We start from the raw sequence: 17,266 nt of genomic DNA, 5'->3' as shown, positions 1-17,266 counted from the left end.
GGAAGTTGGATGCTTAACCGAGCCACCCAGGCGCCCCCACCTATTTCTTTTCATTGGAACGGAAGAAGGGAAGGCGTGTGGTTTTGTGTCAGCAGGCTCAGGGTAATGATGGACTTTACAGACTTGTAGGAGCTTGGGAGAGGGACCAGATTGTTCTGCTTTGGGGCATTGAGGAAAAGTCACCCAGAGGAGGTGACCTGTGACTTGAGTCTTAAAGGAAGTGTGTGAGCTCATCAGGTGAAGCTCACCGGATGTAGCAAAGGTCTGGCATTGTGCTTGGAACACCCTGGAACATGAGTTCAGGAGTGGCCTGAGGGGAGCACGGGGAATGAAGCTGGGGAGTGGATACTCGGCAGCTGGGGTCATCATTCTGAGAGGACCAGGGAGCACAGAAAGTCTTAGGTGGGCGAGGGACTGGAGGGACTGGTTGGGGTGCTGGTTTAGAGGCTCAGGCTGGTGCAGCATGAAGGGCAGACAGTCTAGGGGCAGAGAGGCCAGTGAGAGGTGTTAGCAGCAGCCCTGGTTGGAACCGAGGAGGGGCCAATATGGCTAAAATGGAAAAGTGCATATGGGTCTAGAAGATTCAGACCCATGTGGGTTTTAGAACCCCCTCTCCCCACCCGCCTCCCCTCACTTACTAGCTATGTAACCCTGGCATTCTCACTCAGCCTCGATGACTTAGCTGAGGTGACAGCTAATGGGAAAAGCAGATGGCAGGTGACATGTGATAAGCGGGTACAAGCGGTAACTCTCTTCTCCACCCCCTTGAGGCAGAAGCTGGTCACCGATTTTCTCCTGCGAGTCGCCCAGCTGGTGCCCAGGAAAGTGTGAGGTTGCTTGCTCAGGAAGGGTCTACGAGCACTCTGGTCCCGGCGGTGCTGGGCCTGGCTGGGTCCTGAGCCCAGCCACATCTGGTCCCTGCCCTTGGGGAGGTCACCATCAGCTAGGAGAGAATCACAAATAGAGCCACGATGCCATGTGAGAGTGCACCCAGGCCAGCTTCTTATGCATAAGGCCTTATTAACCCTCATAGCTACCTTGGGAAGGAGGGGCCATGATCTCCACTTTATAGATAAAGCAACAGCAGGTCCAAGAAAAGGATGTGGCCAGGGTCTTCTTGCCTGGAGGTGGCTGAGTCGGGACAGAACACAACCTGTCCAAGTCCAGGGCCTGGTGTCCAGCCTGGGCCAGGGGACTCAGGTTTAAGCAGGGTCAGAGGTGTCCCCAAGTGGGGACCTCCACCTCACCAACTTGTGACGTACCCCCGGGCCTACTGACGGAGGAGTGGCGGGGTCGATGGGTCCTGATCAGTGAGGGGCTCACGCCCTGCATGGACGCCTGCCCCTGCAGGAGTGAGTGGGGCAGGGTGCTTCAAGGAGGAGCTTCCTCCTCTTATCTCTGTCCTCGGAGCAAGTCCATGAGGGCACCACGGGGGCTGCTGGGGGCCTTTGGTCCCCACCAGCTTGTCCCCACCTCCAGATTGAGAACAGCAAAGCTGAAGGAGGTTCTGGTCTGAGGTCAGCTGCTTCTCAACTCTCTGTAGGCCTCCCAAGCTTCCTGAGGCTCACACACAGCCAAGATGAAAAGGATCTCACAGTCAGAGGAGTCTGTGCTCAGAGAACACTAATGCTCTTGGGTGGCATTTCCTTGGAGACGAGGAGTGAAGGAACCGGGGACCTGGGCCCCGCTGCTGACCTTCTGTATGACTGAGGCAGTGGTTTCCCCTCTCTGAGCTTTAGATCCCAGCCGGACAGGCTGCTCTGACCTTCTGTGTCCCTGGGCTGGAAGGACAGTTGGTCGCCACCAGTTTGGTGGGGAACTATTGGCTGTGGCTGAGGGGACTGTGGCCCAGTCCCCTGGCTTGTTGGAGCAGCAGGAAAAGACAAAAGCAAAACCAGGACCTCAGGTAGTCCAGGGGCTGGCTCTCTTGGACCAACATGGATCTGTGGATTTTGCCCAGGCTTTGCACTCACTGCTCCTTCAGCCTGGACACGACGCCCCATTCCTGACGCTCTAGGAGTCTTCAGGTGTCCCCCTGTAGAAGACTCCATACACCTCCATACGCCTCACCCGACCTGCAGACTCCTAAATCACCTGTCCCCCCAGACCGCCTTTAGCCTGCACTTGGTAATGGCCTAGCACTTAACCTGCCCCACTTAACGCATTCAGTCCCGGAAGACCTGTGAGTTGGAATCATCAGCCCTCCTTTGCCACAGAAGGAAGAAGGTGCAGAGAAGTTAGGTTACACAGCAGGTGGGAGTCCCTGCTCCCAAGCCCCAGTGTCCCCAGCCTCTCAGGGCCAGGGCAGCGACCTCCTGCAGGGACTGGGGGAAGCGTGTAAATGCCAGCCGTTATTTCTGAGAACGCCTTCCTCCTCAGGATCTGAGGTCCTGGAGGGAGGCCTGCTCTCAGATTCAGTGCGCTGAGAAGCAAAAGCCAGTCACTACCAAGAAGTATGCGGTAAACCCTCTTTGGGCCTCAGTTTCCCTCCCTGTAGAGTGAGAGCGAGGAGGCATGGGTTCAGGTCTCCTAGAGCCCTCTCCGACCGGGACTGAGGTTTGGTGGCTCTGGGAGGAGTCCGTCTGGGCTCTCAAGCCCGCTCCAGTGGGGCAGCGGGGCGGGACGGCTGCGAGGACAGCCAGCTCCCCATGGTGGCCACCCCTGCCCGGCGCTCCCCGCGGCCTAGAAACCCTAACCCCTCCCTCCCCGGTCGCGCTGTCGCTTTAAGGTCGGGCGGGGCCGGCGGCCGCCGAGGCGCGGCACCTGGAGCTCCCAGAGCGGCCACCCGGAGTCTCTGGCCTGACCGACGGCACGCGGCACGCGAGGACCGGGATCGCAGGGGAGGTGGGGCGGCCGGTGCCCCCCCAGCTCGAGCCCGAGTCGGGGGTGGAGGACGAAGCCCAGCCCGCACACGCCTGGCGCCCCAGAGCGCCCCTGCAGCTCGCAGAGCCCCTGCGGGGATCACAGCCCCCCCGGGGCAGGCACGCGTGGGGTGCGGCCTGCTGGGCACCTCGCTGCACCGCGTAGGGGGTGGCGGGAGCGGGTGGGACCCACGGCGACTGCGGGCGGGGGGGGGGGGGGTGCATTCGGATACCCTTGGACCAGACGGAGAGCCCGACCTTGGGGCTTTCGGGGGAACGCGGAAAACCGGGCTAGGGGACCTTCAACAGGGCTGCTCCCTAACTCCAGGCGCCTCCTGAAAACCCGAGGGACAGCCATCCCCAGGATTGCACCTCCCTCTGGTCCCTGCGCCTAGACCACGCCTGACCACCTGCCGCCTGATGGCTTCATCTGAGGTGGGTATAAGCTTCCTCCTCTCCTTCCTTCCCGAGCATCTCAGCGCCTCCTAATGCTGACCCCGCCTGGACCCCCTCTCTTCACCTTGACTTTGGTGGCTTGGCGGTGCAGAGTGGACACCCAGGTCCTCTTCCTGTGTTCTAACTGGCCGGGTGGCCTTGAGCATGGCAGTCAGGGCCTTAGTTTACCCAGAAGTTGATTGGGATGGTTTGGACCACTTCCTGTTCAGATGGCTTAGCTCTTCCGGAAGGGTGGCACTTGGAGTTCCCTTGTTGGTTGCACAGACAGTGTAATGGTGCCCATTTTACAGAGGAGGGAGCTGAGGCACGGAGAAGCTAGATAAATTGCACAGTGTCAGAGTCAGGGTCCATCCTTGTCCAGCTCTGTATCACCGTGCTTCATTACAGCTTGCTGTCTTGCCGCCTCGTCTTACCACTTGCTCTTCCCTGAGAGGCAGAATTTGAGCTCAGAGATGCTGAGCAGTTTCAAGGTCACAGGGCTCATGGAATGGCCGCAGTTAGAGGGAGCGATAAATCGGAGGCAGGGATAGGCCTCCTCTGGCTGGTGGGAGGTGGGGCTGTCAGCAGCAGGTGGGCCTCTGGGAGGAGGTGGTGTTTGGACTGGGTCTTGAAGGGGGGGATGTGAAATGAGGGCCCTGGGTGGGGACAGACGACTCCCCAGGACGAGGTCCCCAGGTCCCCAGCATTGGGTTCAAATTTGGCACTGACCCCAGGCAAGCTGTCACCCTCCAAGCTCCATGAGGCTGTTGCAAGGATTCAGTCGGGGGCACCGATAAAGCGCGGGGTGGTGCCCAGCCCGTGTAAATGCCCAGCACACGTCTGCTGCCTCCATCATCATGTACGTAGGGCAAGGGAGAGATGGAAAGGGGACGTTTCACATGCAGGTCATGTTCATCCTGAGGGGCGGAAGCAATGATGATTCATATGTTGCATTTTGATTCACTTCTGGGGTCCTCTCTTTTTCTCACCACGAGCAACTATTGCTTTTATAGAAGTCTAAGGGCATCTGAAGTTGCCCTGTGCAGAAGCAAGTTCTTCAAGGGTTGAGAAGCAAAGCAATTTCTGGCTTTGGGCAGAGTCCTCCACCTTTCTGGGCTAGGTCTCCTCATTTGCAAAGCAGGAATTTTCTTGCCCTGCCCTACCCACCCCCCTCGGTTGTGGGGAGTGTGAAGAGGGGCCTTGGTATACAGTTATGATCAGTTATGAACTGTTACTGATCTGCTGTGGGTTTTAAGTGGGTTTTCCAAGCTGTTTGCTGCAGCTCTCCCTCTCGACAGCCTCTCGTAGCTGTCTAACTTTGGAGAGGGAGGAGTCGGGTTCATCTCCTCCCCCCACAATAATGGAGACAGGAGGCACTTGCCCCACAGACCGATTCACAGGAAGAGAACGGCAGGTGATTTACGGATGACATTTTTCTACACGCTGCTGGTGGTCTGGGGGCTCAGAAAGATTTGGGGTCCACTCTTAGAACACCCCTGCTACATGTATACATTCTCTCTCATAGGTACACATGTACACACACGTGTATGTGTTTTTAAATGTTTGCTTATTTTTGAGAGAGAGAGAGAGACACACAGACAGACCCAGAACGGGGGAGGGGCAGAGAGAGAGGGAGACACAGAATCCGAAGAAGGCTCCAGGCTGTTGGCACAGAGCCCTACCCGGGGCTCGAACCCATGAACTGCAAGATCATGGCCTGAGCCAAAGTTGGATGCTTAACTGACTGAGCCGCCCAGGCGCGCCCCCCCCCCCCCCCCGCCAACGCACGTGTGTTTTTAAACAGAATTGACGACATGCCCTTTTGAAGTCTAAAGCTTCACCTGCTGTATCTTGAACATGATGCCCCTCAGCTCTCCTAGGAGCTAGCAGCTACACAGCAGGGCATTGTTTGCGTGCAGCATATTTGGCCGGGTAAGCCCTCATTTGGAAGGCATTCCTGATCCCTGAAGTCTCAGGTCTGTGAGTTCCCCAGCCCCCTGCTTCACTGACTCAGATTTTGGAAAAGGACGGTGTCTCTAACTTCTCCTAGCTGCCTGCTAAAGAACCTGACCTTTGTAAGGGTAAGGAAACAGGCCCGGAGCGGTTGGTAAGCTTACCCCAGAACTGCAGAATGGGGACCAAGGCCAGGTCTCCACTCCGTGGCTGGCTGTTGCAGTTGCCGAACTCCTGTGTCGCCTCCCTTGTCCTGGCCCCTCCCAGCTGTAAGGGAGGCTGTTCATATAACAAGTGTTTGCCCAGTAACGCCTTCCCTCACTTAAGAGAATTTCTTCAACAAATGTTCATTGAGCAGCTACTATGTGCTAGGCACTGGGGGATACAGCAGTGAACGGGGCCAATATGGGCCTGTCCTCAGTGTGCTCACTGGCTGGTGGGGAGGACAAGCAAAGGAGAGGCTGAGCACAGTCAGAGAAGTGCTGTGATGCAAGAAGGCCCGGGCACTTGGTGTTGAATTTAAGGCTTCTTGGGTGAGGACCAATCTGAGACTTGAGGGGAGATAATGGCAAGTTATCAGACAGAGGGAACAGCATGTACAATGGCCTAGAGATTGGCTTTGGGGACAACGTGGACGTGGGTTTCAGCCTCTTCCTGTCTGTATGCTCTCGGGCCAGTTTTCCTCCCAGTTTGCGTTTTTCCTGTGCATTTTTTCTTTATCCGATTGACATGCTACCCTATGCGTAATTTGGCATACAAAGCTGAAAAAAGAGGGGCGCCTGCATGGCTCAGTCGCCTGAGCATCTGACTGTTTTTTCCGCTCAGGTCATGCTCCCAGGGTCATGGGATCAAGTCCTGCTTCCAGCTCGTGCCGAGTGTGGAGCCTGCTTAAGAGTCTCTCTCTCTCTCAAAAAAAAAAAAAAAAAAAAAAAAAAAGCTGAAAGAAGGTAGATATACACGTCTCCCCTGTTGTTAAACATTTGTACTGAGCTTGTTTTTTCAGACGAGTTGTTGGCATCCCATCTAGAGGGTACACCATGGTTTATTCACCAGTTGCCTATAGTTGGACGTTTAGACTTTTTCCAAATTAGGACCATTATCCATAAGGCCATGGTGAACACCTTTTTGCACAAAGGTGCCTCAGGTTGTGCATTTCAACTCGGGACTTCACTCTCGCTCCTTTACCCGCCCTGGGTTTCGGTGCCTTCCTCTGTCAAATTCAACCTCTTGGGATTGTGACCAGGGGAGGTGAGGCAATGCAGAACCAGCAGGTCTCGACCCTGAAGGCCTGCTGGACTCAACAGGTGTTCACTCTCTTCCCTCCCAGCCTGTAGTAGACGGGGTGGGGGTGGGAGTCATACCCACCAGGGTGATGGGGCCTAGGAGGCCCGGAGAGGCCCAGAGTGAACATAGCCACCCTTACTGAGCTCCTGGGCCCTAGGCATGGTGCTAGGTAACTGGAGACACATTCTCTGTGGCCTTCGAAATGGCCCTGCGAAGTCAGGAGTGTCATCTCCGTTTAACAGATGAGGAAACTGAGGCACAGAGGAGTCAAATGGCCTCTCCAAGGTTACACCGTGACCTCAGACAGGGGAGAACTAAAACGTGGGTCTGCAGTACCTCAGCAGGCCTGCCTCATGGCCCATTACCTCCTGTCTCCCCTTCTCTGTGTTCAGACGTGTGACGTGAGCCGAGCGGCCTCCACGCTCCATTACTGCATGACGGTCAGCGGCACGGTGCTTCTGGTAGCTGGGACGCTCTGCTTTGCTTGGTGGAGTGAAGGAGAAGCAGGTGCTCAGCCCGGCCAGCCGGCCCCTCCCACGGGGCATCCTGTGCCTCAGGCCCCCAGTCCCCTGCTCAGGTCCGTCAGCTTCTTCTGCTGCGGTGCAGGCGGCCTGCTACTACTCTTCGGCTTGCTGTGGTCCATCAAGGCCAGCACCCGGGGGCCTCCCCGATGGGACCCATATCACCTCTCCAGAGACCTGTACTACCTCACTGTGGAGCCCTCGGAGAAGGAGAGCTACAGGTCAGCAGGGCAGGGTGGAGGTGATGGGCGGGAGTGGTGGATAAAGCACTGTCATCAGCAGAGTCCTGGAGGGGTTTCAAGCCCTTTGACAGACTTTGACAAACCAGGGTAGTTAGAGCTGTCAGAGAGGGATGGACATGGTCCTGTAGAGACATGGAGAAATCCAGGAAGGCTTCGTGGAGGAGGTGGCAATTGAGCTCAGCATGGTCCATACAGGGCAGAGTAGCAGAGGGGTTAAGAGCCCAGGCCCAGGGGTAAACCTCCTGGAATCCTCTCCTGGTTCTATCACTAACTAGCAAGTAGGACTTCAAGTAGATTGTACAACCCTACCGAGCCTCAACTTCCTCATCTGAAATAAGACAGGAATAAGAATAGCACAATAATAGCAAATACCTGCACTTACCATCTGAGGGACACTGTTCTAAGTGCTTTTCATATATTTACTCATTTTGTTTTCCCAGCGGCTCTCTGAAGTAGGGACTGTTATTAACTCCATCTATAGATGAGGAGCCCAAAGTGCCAAGACATTAACTAACTTGCCCAAGGACACCCAGCTAACGTGTGTGTGAGTCGGGACTTGAACTGAGTCTGCACCCTCACTGCTCCCTAGCTCAGGGGACGTGGGGGAAATCCAATGAGATGATGTCTGTGTAGAACGTAGCCCAGCGCCTGGCACACAGTAGGTGCACAGGAAGTGTCAGCTGTTCCTGAAGTGGATAATGTAGAGACATGGTTGGGACAGGCCGAAGAGCGTGTGCAAAGGCTCCGGGGTGGGTTGGGGGTGGAGACAAAATCTTGCATTAAGACCGTATTTCTCAACCTTTTTAAAAATTATCTCTCCCTCTAAGGAGCCTTTTAGGCATTTTTTTTCAATGTTTTTTTATTTATTTGTTTGTTTTGAGAGAGAGAGTGCGCGAGCGAGCCGGGGAGAGGCAAAGAGGGAGGGAGAGAGAGAATCCCAAGCAGGCTCCAGGCCCCGTGCTGTCAGTGCAGAGCCCGACGCGGGGCTGGAACCCACGAACTGTGAGATCATGACCTAAGCCAAGATCAGGAGTCTGACCCTTAACTGACTGAGCCACCCAGGCGCCCTGGCATTTTTTTCTTAATCCCACACCCCCTCCGTGAAATTTTCATACCACAGATATATTGCATATTTGTCTGCTCTGTATGTATCTCTGTATTATATACATCTACAGAGCATCACCAAGATACCAAGAGCTCTTTTTTTTTTTTTTTTTTTTTTTTACCTGGGGGAGAAAATGATGCATTATGTGTGCCCTTGTTATATATGTATTCATTCAGTCAAGCATGGGCTGTGCCTCCATATTGGGCAGCCCGCATGCATCCCCAGTCTTGTCTGCCTGCAAGGTAAGAATTTCTGTTGCCGTTTATGGAAGAAGAAGGTGAAGGTTACACAGCTAAAAAGTGGCAGAGCCCACTGGCTGCAAAGCTTGTGTGTGTTAGGGGCTAAGTCAGACACTAGCGAGCTGGTCTGGGACCTGGACACCCTTCTTCCCTTAGGGAGAGGGAAAAACAGTATTGTGAGTTAAAGAATGTAACAAATTCTTCCTGCAACTGGCCTGCGATTCCCTGGGGTCAGAGACAATAGAGTATTCACCAGGGGCCATTTGGTACAATGGTCTGGCCTTGGTTTGACCCAACTGTTAGAGAGGGAAGGGCAGGGCCTCCAGCCAATCCCCTCACGTCTCAGATGAGAAGCCCGGGTCTCAGAGAGACCAATGACCTACCTGGTCACACAGCGAGGTGGTGGGTGACTGGAGGGGAACCAGGCCACGCCTCAGGGTGCTGCAAATGTAACCTGTCCCTGCTCGCCCTCCTAGCCTGGCCGGACTGCTGGGGGCGGATGTTGTCTGTACACACAGCCGTGTTGACTCAACGGGGTCTGGGCCACAGTAGCATCTGTCAGGTGGGACCAGTTGGATTTCATTCCCAGCAGGGCTGCGGAAGAAGCCTGCTCGGGCCGGTGCTCATGGCCCATCAGGTTCGGAGACCCAAGTCTTAGGTTCAGAACTAGGATGGCTGGATGTCGGGGAGGCTGCTTCTGTTCATGCCCCTTTCTTGTCTCCGAAAGCTGACACAGCCCAGCCTTGCTGCTGGTGAGCCCCGCATCTGGCCCCGCTGGTGGCTGGACAGGAGGCCTCCCAGGGCCCCTGTCCTCAGTGAGTATAGCAGAAAAAGCACGGGTCGGGGCGCCTGGGTGGCTCGGTCGGTTAAGCGTCCGACTTCGGCTCAGGTCATGATCTCGCGGTTCGTAAGTTCGAGCCCCGCGTCGGGCTCTGTGCTGATGGCTCAGAGCCTGGAGCCTGTTTCGGATTCTGTGTCTCCCTCTCTCTCTGACCCTCCCCCGTTCATGCTCTGTCTCTCTCTGTTTCAAAAATAAATAAACGTTAAAAAAAAATTTAAAAGAAAAAGCACGGGTCTATTCAGACGTGAGGGTGTCAGCGTCAGCTCTTTTCTAAGCTGTGCGCCCTTGAGCGTGTTACTTAGACTCTCCGAACCATATCTAATTCTTCATCTGTCATGTGGCCGTGCCAGAACTTTCTCCTGAGATTGCTGTTAGGCTCAGATGAGGTGATAGATGGGGAAGTGTATGCCTGGCAAAGTTCGTGCACACTTTAGCTTTGCGGCTGCGTATGACTATGCCTTACAGCTTGCAGTGCACTCTAGTGCCCGCTGCCTGATTTGAATCTCAACGGCTTGGGAGTTAAGTGTTAGGATTAGGCCTGTTTCACAGAGGACGGCGCTAAGGTGTGGGGAGATTCAAGGCTGGGATGGGAAGAAGGGCGATAGGTGCCGTTGGCTTGAGCTTGGCAATTAGGACTGGGGGCTCTGCTGCTTGGTTGATGCTTGGCCTTTACTCATCTGTGCTGTGGCTGAGAGCCGAGCCCCCAGGGTAGTCCTGAACACGTTTAGGGAGTTTACATGTTGGGCAAATAGTATTCCGTCCTTGTCCCTTTCCCTTTCCCGACTGTGGTTGCCTGACTCAGCTGAAGGGTGGCAGAGCTGAGGCCAGGCCCAGGCCTCCTGCCCCCCTGGGACCAGCCCCAGCCTCCCCTGGAGCTTGCTGGCCTGGGGACCAGAGCGGCGGGCCCACCCCACACCCCTGCAGGGCGCCATATCCAGAATATACCACGTGTGTGTGTGTGTGTGTGTGTGTGTGTGTGTGATATGGCAGCTCTGCATGGGGCCTCCTGTTCCCCCAGTTCCCAGCCTCTGGACCATAGGAACAGGACTTGGGGCTGGCTGGGCCACGCCGGCTACTAACGTGACAGCAGGTGGCACGAGGGCCACTCCATGTCTGCCCTCTAAGCAAACTTCCTGCTGTGGGGTGAGCTTCCCTGGCATCTGTGCCCTGCCCTGCCACCTGTTGCATGCTGGGTGGTCCCAGGCATACCCCAAATCTGTCTGGCATCTCCAGGCCTTGGGGAACCAGGGAGTGTCAGGGGTGTGGCTGGGGCGAGTGGCGGGGAGGGAGACATAGGGCTCTGGAAGCTGTATTACCTGCATTTTTCCAAGTGCTGTCAAAGCTTTTTCCATTTTCCCCTCCCCTGAATCTATAAAATGGGAATTCTCATCCCCATTTTACAGATGAGGAGAAGGAGGCTCAGAGGGGCCATGTGAACAAGGCACAGCACGAGACAGTGGAGTCTAGCCTGCTTGCCTCCAGAAGCAATATTCTTTGCCTGCCCTCACGTGCAAAGGATGCTGGGAGCTGAGGGGAGAATGAGACCCCTTATCAGCTCCCTCAGTAGCAGGGCTCCCGGGCTGCCTTCCAGAGGAGGAGGGTCTGTGGGAGAGATGTGTCACAGCACTGGATGGGGAGCCCAGATCTGGCTCCTGGCCGGTGCCCTCTATCAGATTGGCATGCAGGCTGGGGGTTAACCCTGAGCTCCCCACCAGCCTACTCCATGACTCTGTCTATGACTGGAAAAGCAAGCCTGCCTCCCCAGTGGGTCACATTGATGGCTGCGGTTGGCTCAGGCTGAGAAGACACGCTGTCCAGAGAAGGGCCATGTCCCCGGCGGGGGGTGGATGCTCAAGTGAGGGGTGACAGCAGGTACCCAGCACTGCCCCGTACCAGCCCCTGGAGTGAAGTTCCCTCCACTACCTCCTCCGACCCCCCTGGGGCCAGCCTCCTGCCATCAGCCCCTCCCCTGTCTATACCGGCAGAACCCATGGTATGCATTGAACTGCTTCCCCACCAGCTCCAGACTGATAACTTTGGGCAAGCGACAGCCTGTATGGCACTTACCGTGCGGGTGATCTATGATAACTTTTGTCCCCCACACCCCTTCCTCGCAGAGACTTTTGAGATTTTGTTATCAGCTCCTGTTCACGGAACATGTGCTAAGTGCCCCTTCCCCTGTATTATCTCAATTAATCTTCATAAAGTCCTGGGAGGTAGGTGCCCTTGCTGTCCTCATTGTATAGATGGGGAAACTGAGGCTCAGATTAATGGAGTTACTGACCCATGATCTACCACCAAGAATGTGGCAGAGCAGAGAGTTGAACTAGCCACAGCCCAGGCTCATAACCAGCCCTTCAGCCACTTGGTGCGAGAAGCAACCTTCAAGGTCACTTGGTCAGCTCCTGTATCTGGCAGGATCATCCCCAAAGGGGAATCAGCTCAGACGTGGGATCAATGACACTCCTGTCCCCTGGGGTCCTGGGAAGGGAAAGAAGCACCACCTCCCCAGAGGTGACCCGCCAGGGTTCTGAGAGGACTGAGGGCCAGCCTCGTTCCCATCAGGATTGAGGCTAGAATACAGGTAACCTGTTTTTTGAATCTAACCTGTGGGGGCCGGTCACAGAAGCCACAGAGGACCTGGTCTGTGCCTCAAGTCCCTTCGGGGTCATTCATTTGTTGGAGGTAGGGCAAGTCACAGGAAAGCCAGGCTGTTTAGAGATAGATGTGGTTGACCTGGTAGGTAGTGAGCTCTGCATCTCTGGAGGTATGCAAGTGGAAGTAATCACTTCGCAGACTTGCCATATTGGGGCCTCAAGCATCCAGATGGGCAGGAGAATCGATGTCTCCCATCCTGCCTGGAGTATCTGCAACTCTGGATCTTGTAAGGGATTATTACAATAAGCTAGAAGTCTTTCTGCCGATGAGGCATCCTTCTTTCAACAAACATCCCCAGGCACCTGCCCTCAGCCCATGGTTGCTCAAAGTCCATCCTTGCCCTCAGGGACAACCTAGGGACCTGGTAGGGTCAATGCAGTATCGGGGAAGAGCCCTCTGGGAGCCCAGAGCAGGGAGCGAGAGCTTTGTGCGGAGAGGGGGGACCAGTGAAGAAAGCTTCCCAGAAGAGCCTCAAAGGACAAGTGGGGATGGGCCAGCAGGGAGGGGGCGGGGGAGGATGGACCTTCCCGGCAGAGAGAACTGAGGAGTTGCAGCGAGCGAGCGCGTGTGGGGAACTCACAGGATGAGGCGGGCAGAGTGGGAGGGCTGCGGTTGGCAGAGCTGACTCATGCCAAGCTCTGAGTGTGTACCTGGGGCCCACAACGGGTTTGGACAGGGCGTGAAGTCTTCCCCAGCCCCAGCCTCCCTTGCTCTTTCCCTGGCGTGCAGTACGTTTGCCCTTGCCCCTGCTACAGCCTCTCTTCTTCTGTCCCGCAGGATCCCAAAGGTGGTTGGCATCCCCACTTATGAGGAGGCCGTGGGCTGGCCACTTGCCGAGGGCCCCCCGACGCCACCTGCCGAGGGGCCCCCGACACCCCCTGCGTACCCCGCGGAAGAAAGCCCGAAGGACTGTGCCTCTGGGGATGCCCTGCGTGGGACCCAGCCCCCCTTGCCACCGCCCAGCTACGAGAGCATCATCAGTGCTGTCAACGGCCTCTCTGGAGAGACAGTCCCCGCCACTGCGTGCTCCTGCCCAGGCCCGGCTCAGACGACAATGGGGGGAGGCACACTCCAAAGCTGGAGACAGATGAGCTTCTAGTGCATAATACAGTGCCTGGTACCCAGGAGGCGCCCAGCAAATGTTTGTTGCTGAATGCTGTTTTATCGACCTACGGCTGTGTAACAAATGGCTTAAAATAAATCCATTTTATTCTCTCTCGCGACCCCGTGGGTTGTCTGGGCCCAGCTGGGTGGTTTTTCTGCTGCACACGATGCTGGTGGGGCTGCAAGTCATGGGGGGGGGACCCAGCCAGAATGTCAGAGATGGCTCATTCAGATAGCTAGCAGCTGGGAGATTTTGACGTGCAGATGAGAAAGTGGGGGCCCTCGGGCCACACACTGAGTTTGTGATCAGAAGAACGTGGGCTCTGAATTCAGACCGCCTGGGCATGGGTTCCACCGCGTGCCGGTTGAGCGACCTTGAACGAGTGGCTTTGCCCTCTCTGCCTTGGTTTCCTCATGTATATGATGGGAATTGGGAACGACAGAGGCGTCGGCCCCTACCCGAGGAGCTGGGTTGTGACAGATAGACGAGACGGTAGCAGCTGGCGTTGTGAGCTCGCGTTGACCCTGTAGGCGCAGTACTAATGCATCAAATAACAAGTGCACGTCTTAACCCCATGGCAGGTGTCGATTAGCGCACAGTTGGTCTCTGCTCCCATACCTCCTGGGACAGGGAGCTCATTACCTACCCTTACTTTCCAGATCATGGCAGAAATGTCTATTTTCTTCCCAGCTCCATTCTGCATCCTTCTTTTCTACCTCCCCCCATTCGCCAGCTGAGAAAGCCAGCTCCGAGAGGTTAAGTAACCTTCCCAGGGCCACACAGCAAGCCCCAGGGCTCAGTCAGCTGGATCGGGGCAGCATTCCCTGAGGGCCTACTGTATGCCATCCTTTCACATCATCAAGGCTGCCTTGCTACAGGTGGTGTTCCCATTTAGCAGGCAAGGAAACTGAGCCCTTGCTCTGGCTGCAGAGGGTCCTTGCACTTGCCTTCTCCCTCTCCCACAGCCCACTCCTCACCTCCATCCCATCCCTCTGTGCCCCCCTTCCCATGAACTCCTTGAGCACTCCGGTAACACAGAAGCCCCCAGCCCCCCCACTCTATTGTTTAAATAACGCCTGTCACCGTTTAACATCTTACCTTTTAAAATTGGTTCTCGTTTCTTTGTTTATTGTATGTTTCTCTCCATCAGGAAACTCTGCTAGAACAGAGGTATTTCTTTCCTTTACCTCGGTGTCCCTGAGGCCTAGAAACGGCGCCTGGCACGTGGAGGTGCTCAGCAAATATTCGCCGACGGACCGAAGGGATAGATGTCGCTACTGTTCTCATTCTTGGGCCCTCTCAGCCACGCGAGCCAGATCTTGTGGCTCTTCTGTAATGTTCTCCCTCCCCATCACCGACTCCTGCCTCCTTCCCTTCCTCTCTTTCTCTCCCGTCTGCCCCGACCCTTCCCACTATTGTGGAGACATACATTGGAATCCCGCCTCCACCCTCCCCTTCCTGTGTGATGCTGAGCTGGTTACACACACACACACACACTCTTCAGAGTCCCACACGTATCATGAGGATGGGGAAGGGGGATTTATCAGATCTCTGCAATTCCTAAGGAGTTAATGGGGTCCCAGGCTGGGACCCCAGAGCCCAGGGGACGCAGGGCTCTGGACGCAGAGCCCAGATTCCCTCCTTCCCCTAAACCGAGGAATCTCCCCAGCCAGGTGGGTCAGGGAGCCAGCAGCGGGAGCTGGAGGCGGCAGGGGTGGGTGGGGCTTATCTGTAAGAGCCCCCACTAGGGGCAGTGACTTGTTCAAGGTCACCAGTGTCTTGGAGGCCGAGCCAGACCACAGAGCCAGTCTCCTTGCGAGGCAAGCCACCGTCCCCTTCTGAGCCACAGTGGCCTGTCAACTGGGGACCCTCCGGCAGGGTGCAGGACGGGGGAGCCCCGTGAGGCTGGGTCAGCCACTCCCACAGCCCCCAGTAGGCACCAGCTTGCTTCCTGGACTCTTGCCTCCTGGATGCAGCCGTCTGGTTTCTTCACCCACCACTCAGGGTTTATATGTGGTGCTGCCGCTGGGCCTGGGACATCAGGCCCCTCTCAAGCTGTCCCTGGGCTCCTCCCAGGCTTCTGTTTCCCTCTGGGCTGGCTGGTCACCCTGCCCCCTGAAGCACGCCACCTCAAATCAGTCCTAAATTTTCCAGTAGGAAACTCCCTAGCTACCCCCTGGTCCCTACCCTCAGCAACTAATCGCTCCTAAAAATTGTTCACTTTAATTTTCCTCTCATAGGCTTCTGCTAGAGCCTGGCAACTGCTCCTCTCTTCCACCACCCTGTTTTGCTTCTTCCAACCTGTTTTTGGAACCAGAGAATAATTGTAGAATTAAAATCTCATCCATGTTACCCTCCCCTGCGTACCCCCTTTAGAGACCCCACGTTGGCCTCTCAGAGATGTCAGATACCTTGGCATGACCCCAGGAGGCCCCCCTGCCTGTGCTTCCCTTTCTGGCCTCCCTCTCTGGTGGAACTTCTACCCATCCTTCCCTTCCCCAATATCAGGGGAGAGCCTAGCCGGTTCTAGCCTCTGGGGATACAACAGTGCACAAAGCAAAGAGACAAGAGACAAGGCAAATAAATAGTGTATATAGCATGATAGATGGGGACGAGTACTATGGAGAAAAGTAAATTGGTAGAGAGGACAGGGAACACCTCGGTAGCGGGGCGGGGGGGGGGGGTTCTGCAGTTTTAGATGTCACAGCAGGGAGGCCTCAACATGAAGATGACATTTGGACAAAAGCTTGAAGGAGGTGCAGGCGGCGGGGGGGGGGGGGGGCATGCAAGTGTCTGGAGGAAGAGTTTTGCAGGCAGAAGGAACAGCAGGTGCAAAGGCCTTGGGGTGCCTTGTGTCCTGAGAAAAGCACGGAGCCAGGGCGCTGGGGTCCAGTGAGAGGGGGCAGGGCAGGAGATGGGCTCAGAGGGCAGAGGGGGTGGGCGGCACGGGCAAATTATCCAGGGCCTGGGGGCCATTTTGAGGTCTCTGGCATTTACTCTGATAAAACGGGGCCCCCTTCCAGGGTTCTGAGCAGAGCAGTGACATGGTCTGACCTGGCATTTGGGTTGAAAAGAGACTTCGGGGGGCAAGGGTAGAAGCAGAGACGATTACGGAGACAGAGATGATGGGGGCTGGGACCTGAGTGATGAGCAGCAGTTGGGGGTGAAAAGTGATTGGATTCTTACATCTTAGAGGTAGGGCCAACAGGATGTGGATGTGAGAGGGGAGGTAAGGATGCTGGCCAGGATATCCAGGTGATGGCCTGAATAATGCTGGAAGGATGGAGTCGACTTGGGAGGGGCAGGTCTGAGGAGGTAGGGGAGTGGAGGGGTGGGGAGGTGCATGGCACTTAGAGTTTTGGCTCCAGCCATGTGTCAGTGCTTGCTTGCCCCTGGGCCTTTGCACTTGCTGATCTCCTTGTCGGAACTGCCTTTCCTGCCCTGACAGAACTCCAAATGACTTCTCAAGGATCCCCTTCTATGAATCTGTCCTTTCATTCCTCCCACCTCCCCAGCCCCCTCTCCCCGCCCCCCCCCCATCCCTCACTCTGCTTTGTGCATATACTGGACCTCACCCACGTCTCAGAGCCTTTATCTTACTGTGCCCCCCAAGCGCCATCACTCTCTGAAAGACCATATTTATCAGAGTGCCGCCCTCACACTTCCCAGAGCATGTGTAGTAGGTGCTCAGCAAGAGACTGACTGGGGACCTGGTTTGAATTCTTGGCTCTGCTATTTACAGGTATTGCCTCCATGAGCCTCAGTTTCTGCATCTGTCAAATGGGTGTGATCTGCCCTCCCCCCCCCCCCCCCCCCCCCCCCACGCCTCCGAGGATTTCCAGAGGATCCTGAATGCATCCTGGAGGAAGGAAACAGCGGTTAGCGCGCCCTCTGCTGGAAGATGACAGACCTCTGAACCGCTGCTCCCACGACCGCCCTCGAGGTTGGGAGGAGGGTGAAGGCCACCGGCAGGTGGGAGGGGAGCGGGAAGCACGGAGGGCCGAAAGTTTCCAACGCTCCGG

General features: G+C 56.0%; 1 protein-coding gene across 1 annotated transcript; it reads left to right on the top strand.

Annotated features, from left to right (window-relative positions):
- The first annotated feature begins 2,747 nt into the window (after nt 1-2,747).
- TMEM61 (transmembrane protein 61) lies at nt 2,748-13,354 on the top strand. Its single transcript, XM_019449168.2, has 4 exons — nt 2,748-2,844; nt 3,190-3,296; nt 6,926-7,275; nt 12,917-13,354. The coding sequence occupies exons 2-4, from the start codon at nt 3,282-3,284 to the stop codon at nt 13,236-13,238; spliced, it is 687 nt and encodes a 228-aa protein (XP_019304713.1). The 5' UTR covers nt 2,748-2,844; nt 3,190-3,281; the 3' UTR covers nt 13,239-13,354.
- Nucleotides 13,355-17,266: the final 3,912 nt, after the last annotated feature.

The sequence above is a fragment of the Panthera pardus genome, unplaced genomic scaffold, assembly GCF_024362965.1.
Source record: "Panthera pardus isolate Hobbes unplaced genomic scaffold, ASM2436296v1 HiC_scaffold_11, whole genome shotgun sequence".
NCBI classification, from domain to species: Eukaryota; Metazoa; Chordata; class Mammalia; order Carnivora; family Felidae; genus Panthera; species Panthera pardus.
This window is presented reverse-complemented; position numbering and strand designations above follow the sequence as displayed.